General features: G+C 36.4%; 1 protein-coding gene across 1 annotated transcript in view; it reads right to left on the bottom strand.

Annotated features, from left to right (window-relative positions):
* Positions 1-20,803, bottom strand: part of SLC41A2 (solute carrier family 41 member 2) — a 44,845-nt gene that overhangs the window by 8,667 nt on the left and 15,375 nt on the right. The window contains exons 6-9 of the mRNA XM_010172098.1: positions 14,568-14,715; positions 13,920-13,999; positions 2,447-2,578; positions 1,315-1,463 (exon numbers count right to left, since the gene is read on the bottom strand). Coding sequence (XP_010170400.1) covers positions 1,315-1,463; positions 2,447-2,578; positions 13,920-13,999; positions 14,568-14,715 — 509 coding nt within the window. The remainder of the gene's footprint in view (positions 1-1,314; positions 1,464-2,446; positions 2,579-13,919; positions 14,000-14,567; positions 14,716-20,803) is intronic.

Here is a 20,803-nt window from a genome sequence, read left to right as displayed (position 1 = left end):
TTCCCCAACCTGTTTTTGTTAAGCTTATAAGAACTTGGTATCACTGAGAGAACCGAGACTTAGAAAAACTTGACTGAAAGAGGCCAAAGGATTCAAAAGTTATTAGAAAGGACAGCCAGACAGTCAGAACAGACAGAAAGAAGGAACAGCATCATTTCCTCAGGAAAACACAATATAAAACAAGTGATAAGGCTGAAACTAGGGATATTATGTAAGATGAAAATGAAAAGTAATTTATAACTTGCAGTATGACATTCTCACTTGCAAAGGTTGGAATATTACCAGTTATATTCTACTAAAGAAGTAGGGAAATCTCATATGAAATTAAAACAGTAATAGTTTTTGAAATCTATCTTTATTGAAATAGCAGTGTGATAAACACAGAAGGACAATTCAGAACATTAAAAATTATTTTTATTAAGGATTGACTGATGGGAATGTTGTTTGTATTTTAAAACTAAAGTGGTCTCATTTTTAGAAGCAGTATGCATATTTAATTTATGGATATTTCAACTGCATTTTTATTGTGTAACGTGAACAGTCAATTTTTGTTTTTAAGGTACAATGAAACAGTATAGTTCATTCAGCCAAGTTTTATCTAAAAATCGGCTGTGGACTTAATAAAAACATTTCATTTTGTGTTACTGATTTCTCTAAGTGAAATTATTTCACTTTAAGACATTACTATTTCAAAAGGCATCTTTCAAGAACTGCCCTTGCTGGGTGTGAACAGGCCACTAGGTAAGACCAGCCAAAATAATCTAACAATGTTTGACAGTTAATGCAATTACAATTTCTTGTACAGTGATTGCTGTCAGACTAATTTCAACTTTAATAAATATTAAGAAGGCACCAAGCAAGCCATAACATTCTCATCTACTGTACTTTTTTTACTATTATTACTAACTAAAACAGTAATGCGAACCACACTAGGAGATTTCTTTTGAGAGTTTTCCTTGGTGTATTCATTATTCATAAATGCTACTTTTCCTTCTCTCCATCTCCCCTTTAGTTGATTAAAATGATGGGAGTTTTAGATGTAATGGTTGCAAGAAGCATGTGAATGAGAAAGTGCACAATGCATGACTGGGAAATAATGCAGTCAAGTGTTTTCGGAAAAGCACTCACAATATAGATACACCTGTGTAAGCTGTATACATGTGGAGATAATTAGTTACTTCAAAACTGTGCTGAAAGCCTGTAGTAACTCATACCTTCTTGTACTACTAATGAGATTTCAGAAATTAGATAAAACATTATTTTCTTCAAGAACTTGATATTATACAAGCATTTTCAAGTTATACTTTTTCTTACCTGTAGCAGAGCTGCAAACAAATATACTGCTATAAAGATAGGAGTTAAGGAAGTGTGGCCACTTTTCATTAAGTGGATAGTGTACAAGAAAATCAAGTGTCCAGGAATCACCAAAAGAAGCAGAACTTGGGCTGATTTGTTATTTACTCCTACAATAAAAAAAAATCAAAATTCAGTTAAGTTCTTCAATTACTATATCAGAATTTTTATTAATTTTAATATAAAAAGCGGGTTTGGAATTCTGCAGCATTGACTATTGTGGAACAGCAGGTATTATTTTCTGCTAAAAGATTCCTTGAGGATTTTCACAGAGGGGAAGAAAGCCACCCCTAGTGTGTGCCAGAGAAGTTAAGCAGGGCCCTTCCAGAAGAAGGTGCAAACTGTCTGCTTTCATTCTGTACTCATGTAATACCATCTAATTTTTGGCGCTGCAGTGACCTCTTAAAGTCTTCCTAGGAAAAAGGATGTTTTGGACAACATACTCAAAACATCCTCAGAAGTACGTTATATTTCTAAAAAGTAATCCCACATTTACTATTTTCTCATCTGTTCCAATTCATTTCATAAATATGAAAGTGTAATACATACTATTGACATCACATTTCACCACATTTACTACATTATTAGGAAAGGGCACGATAGCTACAGGGGAGGAATAAGCTATGAAGCAAGAATCTGTTAAAAAAAAAAACAGCAAATGGGAACTGGAAAGCGGGGACTTGGCTTAGTAATAATGTTAGATATAAAGTTTGGTCCTAACCATAGATTGGTTTGAACTTCTGGAGTTAAATGACAAAGGTTAGGAGCAGGTAAACAAGTTAAGGAAAGATGAAGGCTGAAATCCTTGAGTGGGTATCATCAGTGTTCTGCCTCATCAGTCTCTGTCTTCGACCCTTGCCAGGGTTACACCTTTCTCTGTGTTCTTCCCTATGCATTCCCTCTGCAGGGAGTTCCTTGTGATTCCCACAGGCAAACAGCTTCAGGCAAAGGAAACTGCCAAGACTCTGCTGCCTTTGAATTGCATACAAGTTCAGTTTGTTGCCATTTGTCACTGGTGGCACTGTCCGGCATACAGGGGGAAAAACAGGAGACATGAGACAGTAGTTTTAACAATTAACTGACTAATACATACCTGTACCATAATAGGTTCTGCATGGGTAATAGCAACCCTTGGCTTCTTCTGGCAGCTCTCCAGGAATGCTGTGTAAATGGAGGTAGGTAGAAATTCTGCTAGCTTGAATAGCCACTAGATTACCACCAATACCTGAAATACAAAAGGAAACAAGTGGTAAATTTTCAACTATTTTTTTCTCCTCTAGTAGGCAGTGTTTTTGCAAATTTGCCAACTTCTTCTACGTTTACCACAGCCTCCTACATACAAAAGTTAAAAAGAGAAACATCTTTAGAATAAATAGTAGTTATAGACAGGCTAACACCAAGCACTACAATACATAAAAAAACTTTGGGCTACAACTTGGTATATCACTGGATATTTGGAACATCTATATTAGAAATTTGGATATTTGGAGATCAGTTTTAATTCTTGCTAAGTGCAAAAGATTCCTCCAAAATGTTCAATCTAATACTTTCTCATAGGTGAAGCTCCCTTTTGTTACTCCCTCTTCTTCGGAAATCCCTCTTGGAACAATAGTACTACGTAGTTGTGCCACTGCTGGATTACCTTCCTAGGTCAGTATTGCCTGCAAGTATAAAGCAAAGCAGATGCACTCACTACCACAAGCATAAATGCAGATTTCACACACAGAATCAGAGGGCTGGAAAAGACTTCAAAAGCTAATCAATCCATTCCCCTTTGCTACAGAGCAAGATTAACTACAGTCTTCTGGAATTCATAATTAAGGTTGAAAGGACAAGTATTTTAATAACTGATTTTCAAAAGACTGGTAGTGATGGAGATTCTATCTTCTCCATGACAACTGATGATATACTTCCTATTAGAAGTATATGTAATAAATAGATATACTATATCTATATATATAGATACATATACCACCTAGTATAGGATAGATTAGGATGCAAAGAGAAGTGGCTGGCACTGCTACAAGGCCAATGCATTATCTCTGAAAAGTCGTAGAGATCAGGGGATATCCCTGTCAACTGGAAGAGGGCAAATACCACACCCATCTGCAGCAAAGCATTTGACAGTTTCCCACAGCTTCCTTCTAGACAAATTGGATGGGTAGTTTGTGAGATGGGTAGGAAATTGGTCACACTCAGGGGGTGGGGATCAATGGTTTTTAATTGGGCTGTCAGCTTGTCACAAGTGGGGACCCCCAGGGATTGATACTGGGCCCCAAACTGTTCAACATCTTCAGAAATGACCTGGATGATGGGATTGAAAGCACTCTCACCAAGTTTGCTGATGACACTAAACGGGGTGGTGAGGTAGACATGTCAGGAGAGCCATCTTACAGAGACCTGGAAAGGCTTGAAGAGTGGGCTAGCAAGAACAGCATGAAGTTTCGCAAAGACAAGTGCAAAGTCTTGCACCTGAGACAACATGACCAAAAAGCACAGCACAGGCTAGGATCTGTGTGGCTAGGTAGCAGCCTTGCTGAAAGGGACCTGGGGGTCCTGGTGGACAAGATTAACATGAGTCAGTGGTGTGCTGCTGCAGCAACAAAGTCAAATCAGATCCTGGGCTGCATCCACGTCTGCTTGCAAAGATAGAGACATCAGTGCTTGTCAGGCCAAACCTGGAGTACTATGTCCAGTCCTGGTCCCCACAATTCAAGAAAGGCATGGACAGACTGGAGAAGGTCAAAAGGAGAGCCACAAAGATGATCAAAGAGCTGGACAACCTGCCCTATAAGGAAAGACTGAAGGAGTTAGGTCTCTTCTCCATGGAGAAGGGAAGCCTCAGGGGGCACCTCATTACAGTTTTCCAGTTCTTAAAGGTTGGCTACAAAGCGCACTAAGGCTCTCTATTCACAATGAGACACATGGAGAGGACATGGGGCAATGGGTACAAGTTGCATCAGAAGAGGTTTCATCTTAATATAAGACAGAAAATTTTTACAGTGAAAACAATTATTCACTGGAACAACCACTCCAGGGGCGTGGTGGAGTCCCCACCACTAGAGGTTTTTAAGACATGACTGGACAGGGTGCTAGATAATCTCATCTGGGATCTCTGTCCCACTAAAGGCTGGATAGATTGTCTCTCAAGGTCTTTTACAACCTGAGCTGTTCTATGAATTTTTACTTCAGCGAACAGAAAACAAAACTAATTTGTTATATCTACATTACAGAATGCAGTGGCACTAGCATCATATTCTCATACCGCTATTATACTCCAGAGTTGTCTACTTGCCCATCAAGCATATGTTTGGGTTTTTTTTCCCCAGACGCTTTACATAGCAATGGGTTGCTCTGAGAAGCTATGATTAGCGAGAAGTAATGCGGATCTTGCCCCCACTTCAGAAGGAGAAAGCCCTTGTTTATTGTAGTTGAACTGATTTGTTAATCTGATGCTTAGGGCTTTGTTTAGCTGCAGAACAAATGTCTGTGGTCACCAGAAGATGCTATGTGCCAAAATCTTTTGAGGACTATGGAGTGCTTAGGACAAACATCTAGTATTGGTAACTCAATGATTTCCTGTCTCACCATCGCTTAAAGACAATTAATGGCAGAGCCTAACAAGGGAGTAGGACGTTTAAGCAAAAGGTTTCAAATATAAATCAGGACATAAGGTAGAAAAAATCATGGACTTGGCAGAAAGGACTGTTTATGAAACTTACCTGCATCTTACCAGTCAGGAGATAAAGGGACAAAATGTGAACTACCAAAAGGTTGAGTCAGTCTTTGCAAAGAAAATTAAAATAACAGTCGCTTTTTTTCAGACAAACTACAGAATCAGATGTAAAATAAGGGATTTATATAAACTACAAAAGGGGTTTAAACAGATTAAACCCAATCTAAGTAGGGTCCAAAGTCTGTCTTTTGATTGAGAACAATAATTTTGAGACTTCTGACAAATGAGAAGTCTCATTTGAGAAGGTATGGAAAGGGAGGCAGAAATAAAACTAAGGATCAATGCACTACATTTGGATGGGGATCAGATTATTTCTGTGACTGAATTACGAAAAAGCTGTTATGTAAAACTGCTTCTTAATAAAGCTACAAAGCTGGTGATGGTGCCATATGACTAGAAAATATGAAACTGATTCTGCTTTAAAAAAGAGGTTATAAAAGCAATCTGGGTAATTATAAGCAGGTTGACAACTGCAATAAATGATATATTCAAAATAATACTAAAAGAAAAAATTAGCAAACTCTTCTCTCACTATCCATATCTATGGATCCTATGAGAAGAAATAAAAGATAGAAGTAAATAGGGCTGTTTTTCAAGGTATGCTTTGAGGTTTGTAGCAATGCAACCATAAACCATGTTGTCATCAAAAGCCCTCAGATTTCAAGTATTTCCTAGGATGTATGCAATTTCCTCTTGTGACTGACAGTTATCTGCTTCAACAAATTCAGACAATCAGAAATATGATAGATGATCTGCCTAATTAATAACAAGGGAAACTGAGTGAGAGAAAAGAATTAAGGAAAATGGAAACTTGCCCATTTGAAATGGCAATTAAAAGAACCTGTCTGGACAACAGAGACATGGACAAGTCTATAAAAGAAGCTATGAGATTGGTTGTTGATCCTTTGATAGGTAGCTGTTAATCAAAAATCTTTTTACTTTTATAACCACTGTTTAGAGATAGTATATCCCAAGCCCTATTGTGCATGTAGATAACAAGAAAAATTATGGAAAATTATTAAAAGTTATTCTAAAACAAACTGGCTAGCCATGGAACACTGGTAAAAGGAGGAGATAATTTGCTCTGCAAAGAAAGCTGACATACTAACCAAAGCAGCCAGCGTGGAGTGTGATTTCAAGAGATGTAACATTCTCTTTTCTATTTTAATTACAGCTAAGTTGAACATACACAATCTCTTTTAGCTAACTGGAAATGCAATATTCATATGTTAAGCAAAATTATTTTAAATTTCATTTGGTCTGAGTCTCAATAATCTAGTATCAATGGTATAATTTTAACTCATCGAAGATAGGCAAGGGTACTGAAGTATAAAAAGCTTCTAGAATCCATATATCCTGCTCAGTCTCAACTGGCTGACAATGTATGGCCAGCAGCAGCCACACTGTCTTTTAGTTCTGTACATTCACCTAGCAGTTCTTCCTTGGAATTATTTTTGAACCTTTGGGCCAATTTCAACCACATCTGACAAAAGGATAGAAATACTAATTACCTCCAAGTACGGTTAAACAAGTTAATAAAAAGGAGACAATGGCTAGGTAAATAAAGAGAAAGATTCAAATCCGTTCCCTCAGGGAGACAAAGGCAGCTCCACATGAACTGCAGAGTTAACACCATAAGCATGCTGGCTGGCCAGTCAGCACCTAGCCTGGAGCTAGGCATTATGCCCCTTGCTCAGCAGTAGTTCAGTGACACAGAAGAGTAATGAAAGCAGAGGGAGAATGGAGAGAATGTTGTGAGCAGGGGTATTGCAGGGACACAAGGCCATAAGGAACACTGGAGGCTGAAAGGGCTCTCTAGTGCTCTAAAAACTCAGGATACAAATCAGCATGGAGTCAGGTTTCATTATTCTGCTGGTCACAGAATGACTTGTATAAAGCTGTGTTTGCATTGAATGAATCAGTTCAATATTTACAGAGATATTCAGTTTGTTTTTTAACAGCAGTTACTGTGTATGTGAAGTTATCTCCACAGTATTAGTTTAATCAGAACCCTGTAAGAAGCAGAAAACAGATAAAACTGTATAGATGTCAATACACAAAACTGATAGCTTCTCAGCATCTTCTGAATGCATAAAATGGTCATATGCTCAGTAGCTGCTCATATTATGAAAATCTGAGGACTGTTTCCATAAACATTTAAGTCGGAAAATTTTTCTCCTGGAGAACAGTATTGCAGTCATCATAGCAAATACTTTATAATAAAGACTAACTTTGCTAGCTTCTTTTCATTCTCATGAGAACTACAACACAGAGAAAAATAATTTATTTCAAAAGTAAAATCCTGCAACTGTTACTGCATTCCTCTCAGAACAGTAGATGTGTTTAAGTTCAATATGAGAGTGCTACTTTGTCAATAAACAGAAGAGACATTGTCTGCTAAAGTGTGAAGAATATCAAGCTGACTTACAACATTAAAAGAAAATTGAAAACCTCATCATTTTATCAAGCCAGTTAAGGGCTAAGCAAGAATAAATAGTTCTTCTGAAAATTGTTATCACAGCTCTTTTTTGTCTAACAAGCACAGAAACCCATATTCAAAGTAGAGCCAAAACCATGTCACGTATTTGAGAATAGGCCTACAGGCATAATTCTGTTAATCATTATCTGGAAAAAGGACTTTTTTCTAATAATAGAAGTAACCATGCTAGTCTGAAAACCACATTAAAAGTACTTTACATCAATGCATCTTAAAGAATATTTCAAAGCAAATCTGTGTTTCATAAACCTCATTACAGGTAAAAAAGCAAAATTTAAGGGAAGCTGGATGGGTGTTGCTGACGCAGACTCATCCGAGACCATCCAGTGCTCTGGGTAACACACTGGGCTGTTTTTTCCTCAGATCTTATACTGCATGTTTTGATAAACAGGGTAAGATTTTCCAGGGAAAACTAGGAGGAGTCACTGATAAACCAGGGGGTTGTACTACAATTCAGAGGGTTTTACTGTGATTCAGAGGGTACTGGATAGGCTGGAGAATTGAGTCAAGAGGAATCTCATGAAGTTCAACAAGAGCAAACTCAGAGTCCTGAATTTGGGTAGGAATAACCCCACGCACCAGTACAGGGTGAGAGTCAACTATCTGGAAATCAGCTCTGCAGAGAAGGACCCAGGGGTCCTGAAGGACGATAAGTTGACCATGACCCTGCAATCCACCGTCATGGCAAAGAAGGCCAACAGCATTAGGAAAAGCATCAGCAGCAGGCCAAGAGAGGTAATGCTTCCTCTGTACTCCACACTGGTGAAGCCACATCTGTAGTACCTTGTCCATTTCTGAACTCCCTATAGTTCAAAATAGTCAGTTGTGCCAATTAGTCTCTCTGGAGTTCAAAAACTTGATCTTTGATGTCATTTGTATTACAAAACTTAAATTAAAAGGAAGGAAAAGAATCTCAGTTACAATAGTGACCAAAACCTCTAAATTTTTGAAAAATAAGATTATGTTTCAGAAAATTCAAGATCGATTTTTGCCCTGACCTCTCTATCACTAACTTCCAAAAATCGTATTTTATGCAAGTGAAATACTTAGAATAGAAGCCTAGCTTAAATAGGTACTTTTAATGTCATGTTTTCATCCATATTTCTTCTGTCTTCCTTTGCACTTTGTACCATTTCTTTTAATACTTAAAAATGTTTAGGGGAAAACAGATGGAAAATACTAGCTTTTCCTCTAGGGATGTTTTTTTAAGAGAAGTCTTTGAGACAGCATTACATATGCAAACTATTACATTTTAAAATGGAGTCGTTTATGTTGCATTTGGCTTATAAATTTCTTTTTTATCCCTAATTAAAAATCATTCCGTGATTGTCAAAAAAGGAAAATATTCTGGATATAATTTTGACATGAAAACTAATAATTACTCAGATCTTGTAAAAAATTTACAAATAAGACATAAGACAAAGAACAGAACATACATCTCTCATAGCATAGAATATGCAGGTTCAAACATACAGCCCAGCAACTAAAAAGTAGTAAAACTATCACCCAATAATGCATCGGAATTAAATATCCAGAAACAAAACCCTCCTCCTTTTCATGTGAAAATAAAGACTGAATTATAAAGTTCTTGTACAGTATAGATGCCTTCTGAGACTATCACATTCTTTCCAATTCAAGATGTAGAAACATTAATTTGCTACCCAGACAAACTGCTCTGCTACCTTACAGGTATACTAATAATATCCCTTGTAATTTACAGAGGCAAATTTCAGATTCTCAGCTGTTTGAGGCAATGGTTACCTTCTAATCAAAGCACTTCTCTGTTGTGTGAAAGCTGAGAGTACAACTATGCTATAATAGATTAATATATACAAAGTTATTAAAAAATGCATTTTCTTTTTTGAGGAGGAATGGTTTCTGAGTATTTTCTTTCCATATTCTCCAAAGCATACAATTTACAGTGAAAGCTCTCTGAAAAACCTTGAAGTTTCATTCAATTTATCCTACTAATACATAAAAAAGTTATGGTTTGGGGAATACACTACATAAACTTAACTTTCATCTCCCAGACAACAGACATTCAGTAAGTTTTGTGTTAGTTTTTCTTATACTCCTTGATCTACATTTATTCCCTCCAGATATCAAATAATCTTATAATATGTACAGCCAAAGAGTAAGAAATACTACAACAGTTTTATATTACCCTTAAAGAGGGTAATATAAAAACTTCAAACCACCTTCAAAAATGGTGCAAGGTCTGACAGTATGTTTGATATTATGCAGTAACTCCTGAAATGCAAACAATTAGAAGATATCTCACAATGTTTTGTTTAAGCATGCAAGAAAAATGGAGAGAAAAGTGGCTCTATGTGGTAACTGCACTTTAGTTCATTTCAGCTGCATATTCAGAAGCATATAATTATTTAAGGCTTTATCTTTTTTTCTGCACAAAAAGGAACTCAGTTGCTTGTAAATTGCAATTCCTGAGCCAAATTCAACACGCTATGATGCTGTAAGAGGATTTGCAAATTTTAAGCATCTCATCAATTAGAAGACATAAAGATCAACTTGAGCATCTAGATAGAAGCACAGCCATGCTTGGGCTTAGTTATTTTATTCAGAACTTCAGTACATCAAACACAGACATCTAAATCTCAAGTACTTTGTAAGTACCACAATGGCTGCAACCACAAAATGTTTTATTTATTTTTAAAAAGCAGAGTTACAATTTAACCCAACCAACAGAATTAAAAAAAAAATTATTCATCTCAAGAAATGTGTTTAACAGGGGAAAATGGAAAAGTGGTTGTGAAATACTTCTGGCTACCAGCAGTAAAACTGACTATAAATGCCTGTCTGCTTAAGAACTATTATAATATTCTTGGCAAATATTTTCAATCATTGTTAATAGGAGTAGGAACTTTTGACATTGCTCTAATTCTAGACCAATATTTCTTAAACCAAAAGATTTATGGCTCCACACCATATCATATGTGATTTTCTCACATCTAAGAATATGGAAACCATCTAGACAGGCCCAGGTTGAAAGCTACTTAATGGCACACACAGGAAGCCCAACACCTGACAACTTCCCAGTGCATACTGTTCAGGATTTTGAGATATGGCAACTTGCACTGAAAAAAAACAGCGACAGCTTGAAATCCTGGACAAATTTACACTGTCTTCAATTTTGGCTGGGCACAATCCCAATGGGTTACAACATTTCTTTCAGGTTTCTCTAGTTTCTTTCAGGTTTTCTGTGTCATAGGAGCAACAGACTTTAAGGTAGAAGAAAGGAAAAGGCATCTGAAAAGCATTTTAAGGGGAAAATCCTCAGTTCCTTTCACTATTTAGGCTTACAATGAGAATTCTAAGACCAGGAAAACACTGGTAGAGGAAGCTCTCTGCAACCATAATATTTAAAAAGCCATCTGTTAGTGGTCTAGCACACCTTTTATGTCAGTAAATGGATGTCAACAGATGTGCTTTTTTTAACTGAAAGATTTTCTAAACTCTGGTTTACTACACTACACTGACCAGCAATATCAAAAGGTGCCAGTAGAATTATGAAACCCAGGAGAGGCTAATCCAACAGCAACCAAAAATTCACCTACCTACAATTTCCTCTTCCAGGAGGTGTACTATGAAACAGGCACACTCTGCATCCTCTACGCAGGATGGATTTTCTCTGTATTTTCCAATAGAAATGCCTCTGTCCTCAGAATTCTGAGGGCTGAGCGAGTTACACACATACAACACTACACATTACTCCCCTCTGCTCTTTTGCGGGTTCCGTAGTGCTTCTGTTGTTGCCCAGTGGCACTGCAAAAGCATTGTCATTACTGGTAGTGACAGGTTATGGGCCTTAGGCTAACTTTACCTTCCGCTACTGTTGCGAGACTCTAGTCTTGGCCTATTAGGCTTGCTGTAAGCTTGTTATGAGCTCCAAAATGGGGCTTGGTATGAGGTTTCTCTTCTTACAATGCAGAGTTTCAGTTTGGGATAATAGCAAACGTCCTGAAAATATGGACACAGGACTATAAACAACTCGCTAATGGTTCATTACTAGTCACTGTAGAAGTTCAAACTTTGAGAACTGGGAAAAGACTGCTTTATGTATAACAAGAAAAGGAAGAGTTAAGCATGAAAAATCCAGATGAACAAAAGAGTAAGGCACCTGGTGTGGCTTGGAAAATAACATCCTCAAGCATTGCATAGTAGTCCACCGACAGATGAGAAAGGCTAAGAACAATCTAGAAATACAAAATTTCTTATGAAAAAGCAATATTTTGAATGCAGGTGGTACAATCATGACAGGAATCATCACCACAGGACCACTGTGGGACTCGCAAAGCTATAAGCATGCTTCTTGCTGTCCCTGCCTTCTTGAAGGACTCTTTCTCTCCCTGCCTGCTCCCATAGCCCCAGCTTTCCCTCTCTTACACCTGCCTCATTCTTCAAGGATTTTTTGACATGTCAACTAATAATACAGACAATTGTTGGCTTTTATAATCAAGGGATGTCATCTAGGAAAGCATGATCACTGGGAAGAGTACCAGTTTAGGTACACTTGCCTAAAAAAGAAAAAAACAATCCTCTTCTCTTAGGAAGCAAATCTAGGGGGTTACCAAAAAGGACTATTTTAAGAAAAGTTACAGATGTAAAGCAGAAAAATGTTGAAGATCAATATGTCTGCTCTGCTCTTTAGGTATCTGGATATCAAAATGGAAATACACAAAAGATAGATGCAAGTGCTTGCCATTTTAAATTAATACAAAGGCAAGGCACAGGCAGGAAGCATAAAAGCAGAATTGTAAAAATTAATTTACAGTTAGCAAGGAACACAAGTGGCAACACAGGAATGCTTCATATTAAAAGTAAGAAGACAGGAAATATAGGACCTTAATGGGAAAGAAGAACAAGCCACATGCTCTATGAAAGATTGAAATTCTCAGTTCCTTTTGTCTACTGCCTTCACAAAAATTGTGAAATCTGATCACAAACTGATATGTATTAGGGCCTGAGGGTAAGTTAAATTTAGTGCATCCTTAGAGAGCTAGATGAATGATCCATGAATTATCAGTGATCATTTTTGCAAACTCATTATCTTGGAGCTTAGAGAATACCAGAGGGCTGTAATGGGGAAAACAGAAAATACATCTTTTAAAAAGGCCAAAAAGAATGATCTGCTGAATCTGTGCATCAGTGAAATTTATATTCCTACAGAAGTGTTAGAATCAAATATTAAAAAGACAATTTATAAGCATCTAGAAGATATGAAAACTCTAAAGCAAGAGCTAACCTGAATTTGCCAAGAATATGCTTTTGTCAAAACAATATGATTTCCACTTCCAACTGAACGGTCGCAGCAATAGATATACTAGGTCTCAACTGTAGTAGAGCTTATCAAAACGTTTTGGTGCCATCATATGCTGTATTTCCATTAGCAACCTCCAAAAAATTAATTATATCAGGGCACTGTGGTTCAAAACTAAAACTCAGTGCCCATATTAACTTTTATTATCAAGGTGGAAAACAAGTGGTCATAATTGATTTAATTGATAGCTTAGAAAACAGAATAGAATATACCCATATGGCATTTGCAAAGGCCAAGTTAAGTCAAAAGTACTTTGTAAGCCAAAATTTAGAAGTCAGAACCATCTTGGTAACTGGAGAAATGGTTGCAAAATCAACAATACTTAAAAGTGCAAAATAACATGAGAAATCAAAAGGAAGAATACAAAAGGGAAAAAGAACAGCTAGGCAGCAATACAGTGGGAACAGATCTGGTGTTTATAATTACTGCAAACTAAATATGTATCAGCCCTGTGATACTGTAGGGAAAAAAAAGAAAACAAAACATTTTCCAGCTGCATCAGTCTAATAAGGTATTAACTGTTCTACAAAATTTGCGTTGTCGTCATCATTAGAAGACAGAACACTTAACTTAAGGACCAAATTTTCACAAACGCATTCTTACACACCTGGCAAGTGCATACCAAGCATGGGAGACAATGTATATTTTTCTTGAGAAATCTATTTACTTGTCCATAGCATTTCTCTTAGTTCTTATACCTATGTACATTACATGTAAATAGTAAATTCCTGTTTTGAAAATATTTACACTTTCAGTTTCTTAAAGCATACTTTAGGTTCCTACTTCTCACATTCTCCACCATGTTTCAATGGTTGTAGCAAAAGAGATCAGGAAGCACTCCTTAGGTGTTCAAATAAATAACCGTTGACATCAAAACTTGAAATTAATATACCAGATACTAATTAGCATAACCTAAATTTACTGTAAGAGACTTTTCTCAAACCAAGGTATATCAATGGATATATAGTGGCACATAATCCTGGCAAGAGTCTTACCATTAATTACTGGGGTATAAACAACAATTCCAACTAAGTTAGGATCAGATACAGTTGTGTCCAGAATAAGGCCACCAATACTGAAAAACAAAGTACAATATTTAGAATAAGGCAAGAAGATACATTAATCAGTACTTCAAAGTTTTTTTAGCAATCTGTCTTAAAACATATTCAGGCCACAGTTTTCTTCTCAATTAACCTTTCCCCTACCATTACCTTGTTTTCACCTACAGAGTAACATCACTATAGTTGTTTATATATTAAAATTTACTTATTGTCAACAGAGACCACAGAATTCCAGCCAATCACTCCACTTTCAAGACTCATGTTTTTCATTTGACTAAATAATCTCTTAGGTTTGTGTGCAATCTTGACTGAAAACTGCAGGACATGAATAGCTCACCATTTCCTTCATTTGATACCACATACTTCTGCTCAGTTGTTGCCACAGGCTGCTACTGCCTCCCCCACTCAGTCCCACCTGTGACTTAGCTTTGTAACTTCCTTATTTTGGGAAGATTAAAGTTTATTCACACTCTACATTCTAGAGCCTCCTTAAGTGTCACTTTTAAGTACAATCAGATGTTAAACAATATATATAGAGACAACAGGGTGACTATTAAGATGAAGCAGGACAAATACACTTACCTGCTTATAACCATGGCAGTTATAACAGGCTCCCATCCGGAATGGAGAACAGTTCTGGTAGCTGGGTGTTTGGCAGCTATGACAATCCCCATCGGCGTCAGAGCCAAAAAAAAGGCACCAACCAAAGGAGATACATAGTAATATGTCTCTAAAATAATAATATAGAAAAAACAAAAAACAAACAAACAAAAACCTGTTTTACTTTCAAGACATTAAGTTTTTCCTAACTTAGAACTCTAAAATAAATTATAATCTACATCATGCAATTGAGGAATTCTAATAGTCTTTACCACTACTGTACCTAAAGTTTCAACTACTGCTTTAAACAATATGGTTAACATGTCATCTCTGATCACTGTCTCCCATCTTCTCGAGGACAGAACTATCTGTGCAAAGTAGGAATTTTGAAGAGGATTTCTGTATAATGCTTTATGATAAAAATGCAATAAGGATGTGGAATATAAAACATTATTTTGTAACATATCTACTAAAAAAATAAACTGAATATATTGAAAATGCTTTTTATACACAAATTCATAGCAGATGTACATCCTCTTCTTTCCAAAGCACACATAATATGGTAATCTTCCCAGAAGTAGCATAAGTAAAATGATGCAAGCACAATGTGTAATATTGAGACATTTATATCAGTAGCTCAGTTGTTTTATAACCAGTCTGAGTCTGAAAATTCACAGCCACAATTCTTCAGCTTGAACCCATGCATCAGAACTGGATCATATTTCACAGGAACACAACTGCAAACACCAGTGAGTACCATCATAAAGCTGAGCTACTAAGACAAACGGTTGCCTTCACAGAAAGAATACTATTTTTTTTCAGATTATTTGGTTTTATAATCCCATCCACACAGAAGCTATTACAGTGATTTTAGACTTCCTAATTCAACAGTGAGGTAAATAATGGAAAATTTATCCTAATGGCAAATATATACATAACTATGCAAACATTTCACTTTTACATATATTTAGTTTTATGAGAAATGTGTTCATGTATTTAATGTTAAACACATATTGTCTAAACTTTTGGAATCTAGAAAAGTCTTAATGCAAAATACATTTTAAATTAACAAGTTGAAGTAGTTAATGGAGAACACACACTTTACCAAAGAAGAATATTTAGTATATAAAAAAGTATTCTCACCCATATGTTATGGCTTACTACAAAGGCTGCAAATTCAAGCAATTACTACTTTGATGTTATCTTGGTGGAGCTAAAATTACTCCTGTAAAAATTGCTTTAGTGTTTTTAGAAGTTGCTATCCTTCTGCATTGACTGGTAACAACCTCTGCAGCAGAGCCAGCAGAAAAGATAGTAAGATACCTTTCACAGTAAGCTAAAAGCAGAAAGCAATTAGAATGAGAATGAGACACAGCCCAAAAGAGAAATATTTTTTTCCCTTCCTTTTCTAACTATTATACAGTGTATTATCTCCTTCTTCCTTTGTGGTGCCCTTTTTTTCCTCCTTTCTCCTCATTCTGCGAACTAAAAGGTGGGCCTAATGTAAAGAGCTCTTACTCAAAGGATTACACACATCACATGATTCCTTTATTTGATAATTACAGTTTTGTTTTATCAAACTTAATAAAAAAGACAAAAATGTACTGATGTAAAGTTCTTGAACTCCTCACTGCCCAGGTAAACACATCCTTCCCTTCACTTGTAATGAAGAAAGATCCCTGTGTGCACTAAAACTGGTCACATGGAAAGGCATAATTCATTCTACATCTATTTATTTAAAATTTTGAAACTTCCCTCCTTTTCCTCTCTCTTTTTTTCCCCAAGACATAAATCATACTGTATTCCTGCTACTTTTTCTTTCTCCTTCTCTGTTCCTCTCATATGGAACCAAGGTGAAGGCATTAGCATGTACCAGATGCCTAATAACTGATTTAAAGGTCAGAATGAGAGAATAACTCTAATGTCTTATCATTAGTAAAATATAAAAGGGCATAAAATAAGTTCCAAGTCTTTGCCACATTTTTGGAGAGGCTGACAATTCCTCTGTTGCAAACAAACACTGAACAGAAAAATACAGATGCACTGATGAGCATTGCCCTAAGTACTAACTTTTTAAATTCTTTCACTGGTACATAAACAATTAGCCCACTGTACTCTTTATTACTGGACTTCTACCAACACAGGAAAGGAAATTAAGGTTCAAAAAAGTATGCCTTTTACAATTATTTATTTTTTCATCCCACTAATAACTTAAAGAACTTGTCATAATGTGTTCATGAAAAAAGGGAGAGCATTTTACTATCTGCACCACTGTCCAAGCTTGGAGAGCTAGCCCAAGAATTACAAAGAACACTAAAAATAAGTGAAGTATAACATATAATTCCTTTCTTCTAAGGGTCTGGGGAAAGTGCAAATAGATAAAACTGAAATCAGTCCAGCAAATGAACAATGAATACTAACTAAGAATTATTTAACAGGTAACTTCTAAATAAGTAATAACTATGTAAAATATAAAATATACATACACATATGTCATCCTGCCACAGAAATGTTTTGTAAGAAGTTTAAAAAAATGGAGGGGAAAAAAAAAAAAAAAGAGAAGACAGTCTTGCTATTGTATAGTGACACATGAATTATAACCAAAATAAATATAATTTAGATCTGCAGTGCAACAGAACCATTTCAGAAGTCACCAAGTAGCCAGAAGCAAGGGCAGGTTTACAAATCTTAGAAAACATGACTAATCCATGGCTGATTATCAGAACCTTTCACTAGTTGAATTCAACATATTTTAAGTTAGTTAGCAGCAGCTACAGGAAAAAAGCACATACATACCTATAAGATGACACAAGCTGTCATTTTCACAGCAAACAAAGCAAAATGTAGATGAACTTTCAAGAGGGTGAATATGTGTCTTATAGCAATAAAACCAAAGTGCATAGTGATACAAAAGACAATGACATGGAACAAAATGCAAACACTGGTTTGTTTGTTTGTTTGTTTTACACACTAAGATACGACTTTCAAGACTGCTCAGCAATGACTTAGTTTTGTTCCTCTGAGTCAAGAGCAAGTGAGAGGAGTTAAATTTTTTTGCTTTATTGTTCAGTATTTTAGTATATATAAATATCTTAATTCTACTGTGGAGAATAGTACAGAGAAAACTTACAAAATAGGTTTTATACCCAAGTCCTTTAAATGGAGTTAGATATAAATCAGATTATAAAAGCTATCCCATTGTTGCAATACTGTCATAAGTTTCTTCTTGAAAGGGACAAAAGCCAGGAGTGGCTCTCAGGAGTGGAGGATCTCTTAAGGACAGGACACAGCCAGAGCTTTGCTTCTTTTTTAGAAAAACCTTCTACTATGATAATATCCTAGCACTTTATTGGGATTCTCTGTTCTAAAGTGCTAGAGGAAATGAAAAATAAATAGGCCACCAACCATACCCACGCTGCTAAATAAGGAGGAAATCAGGTATTTTTATATATATTAAACTGTTTACAAGTTTTAGACCAGACAAATGAAATTCAGCCTGCCCAGATTTTTTTAAGGCAAGGATGTTGTAAAAATTAAGGTAAGGCAGCTGCTCCCCACCAGAACTTAAAATTCTACTTCCTATGAAGTTTTTAATTAAAAACAGAACTATAGAAGCAATTAATAGTTTAGAATTATATTACAGAATCTGTCACAAGTGAGCAATGATAGATACCAGATTCCTACAGGACTCATGAAACCACTCAGCTCCAGTCTAACTCTTGGGAACAGAGCTGAGGACCTTTTTTTTTTTTTGGCTATGGGAGAACTTTACTGTAGAACACCTTATATAATAATCTAAAAAGATGTTAACTTTGAGATGCATCTTTTAAGGAAGGGTAGACCACCTCTTCATACTTAATTCACAGAAGAAAATGTATTCTACAGTAGCTGGAAAATGGGAAGAGGGAATAAATGAAACCGCTTTTAGGGCTCACTTCACTCCATTTGTGATAGGTTTATAGCAGGTAGCTTACGTGGTAAAAGGAATTTCGCTCAACCTGGCTCTGCTACAGAATTTGTACCATCCAACAGAGGAAGATCAACTCCTAAAAGCATTCAGTTCTTCAATGAACTTCTAACTGTGACCTTAAATTAAAAAAGGAAGGAGGGAAGAGGAAAGAGACAAAGTTCTCAACCGAGTTCTTACTGGTCTTCATGTACTTTAAGCCCTCATCCCTTTAGTAAACAGTGATACAAATTAATCTTCTAGTTTGGAGGACTCAGATGCTTAATGTTTTACTCCTTGTGCAGGGTATCTACTGTGACATACTGTTCACTGCAATCCCACTGAAAACACTGCAACCTCTAACAGGAATTAGAGGTAAATTGGAAATACACTACTTCAAAGCAACTGGTAGGAACCTGAAAATAATAACATGAATCACACAATTTGTCTTCTCAACCTGGATCCAACATGCACGAGAGATGGATGCATATATTTAAGCCACATTCTGTGAGAAAAAAGGAAAGCTTTAAATGAAGTCTTCAGATCATTCCTGACAAATGACAAGCGATACCGACCTCCTCATTCAATCCACCGGGGCTTGCTACGGCAGAGCCCCCGTGCTCTGTCCGCGGCGGTCCTGGGGGGCCCTCTAGTGCTCTGCCAGCCCCGCAACAGCCTCTCACCCACACGGCTCTTTGCAGCGAGTTGTTAAGGCAGAAAGAACTAACTGTTAACCTTTTGATATTTAAATCCCCATGTTTGATGGCTTTGCCATTATTTTTAAAGCACTCAGATGAACGTTTAAGAAATTATATATATGATGGTGGCCAAGCAAGACGTTTCACTTAGCCCTAGCCCAGGTAAAAATGCTACGGTCCTTTTCCCCTGCCTCTTCTGGGTGCACCATGATGCATCCTCTCAAACCAAAGGCTGACCACAGGTGTACAGCTCTGTTACAGACAAGCACAAAGCTTGTACATAAATAATTTCCCTCCTTCCAGTCTTGTTATCTGAAAACAACTCTTCCCACGCAGAGAGCAGCCAGAAACTTACATTTTTGTTTCAGTACGTTTGAGTAGTTGGGCTAATAAAACACAGGGGAAAAGAGTTAATTCAGGGTACAGTTCAGAGGTGAATCCCACCTGCTTCATTACTAGCCCATAAACTGCGGGTTTCTTTACAACATTCCCATTGTGCTTGTTATTCCAGCATTGAGAAAGCAGGGAAACGACAGAAAGAACAGAAGAACGTCTGTGCTGGCTGAGCCCAAAGGTCTCATCTAGTCCAGTATCCTGTGTCTGACTATGGTCAACAGTTCAGGCTTGTGGAAAGAAGAAAAGAACAAGTTTAGAGTGATGCTTCTTTCAGTGTGCTCTGACAGCTTCTGCGGCTGTTTGCCTCAGGGATTTCATCACTCAAGTTTCTGTCTGCATCAGTCTGTTCAATCCTCAACAATGGATTCTTCTCTGATTAATATATCAGAAATTTTCTAAAATTACTTTGGTCCTCTTAATGCATCATGGCAGTAAGTTCCACATCCCAACCACATATTGTGTAAAAAAGTTTTAACTTTTTTTTAACCTGGTGCCTAATCATTTTCTGAATGCTTCTTTCCTGCCATTCACAACTTTATATACTTCTCCTGAGCTGAAGCTACTCCATACTTTTACTCCTTGTTACTATTTCATAGTTCAAATACATGCATCTTGGAAACCACACATTTCCAAGGGCTGTGTGGTACGTTCTTACTTTAGAAGACTCTTTGTTTCCAAAGAGAAAGAAACATGAAGATATTAAAAAAAACCCCAAAAACCAAAGAGCAGAAGTAGCCACTTTAGCAGTAACTAGATAATTACATACAGCACCAAAAGAGAAGTATTTCCAGAAGACCACATACAAATAAAATTGGGAATAACTTTTAGAAGAGAGTTTTAAGAGAAACTGAACTATTACTAGTAATTAATTACTCCTTTAAAAAAAGAAATATATTATCTGTATTTTATATGAAGCATAGGAAGCAGTACTAGATATGTAAATAAACAAAATAATATATGCTGCTTATTTACAAATGAAAAATATAGCTACTGTTAAAATCCAGCTCCTATTAAAAGACCAGCACATGTAACGAAGTTTTCTCTGAGGCCACAATTTTTAAAAAAAATAAATAGTAGTAGACTAAACTGTTTAAAAACAGTAAGACTCAGTATTAATGACTTACTGTCTTTAAGTCATATAGCTTCAACTTCTGCAACTATATAGAGAACATTACAAT

This window comes from Antrostomus carolinensis, unplaced genomic scaffold (assembly GCF_000700745.2).
Source record: "Antrostomus carolinensis isolate BGI_N321 unplaced genomic scaffold, ASM70074v2 scaffold3807, whole genome shotgun sequence".
Taxonomy (NCBI): domain Eukaryota; kingdom Metazoa; phylum Chordata; class Aves; order Caprimulgiformes; family Caprimulgidae; genus Antrostomus; species Antrostomus carolinensis.
This window is presented reverse-complemented; position numbering and strand designations above follow the sequence as displayed.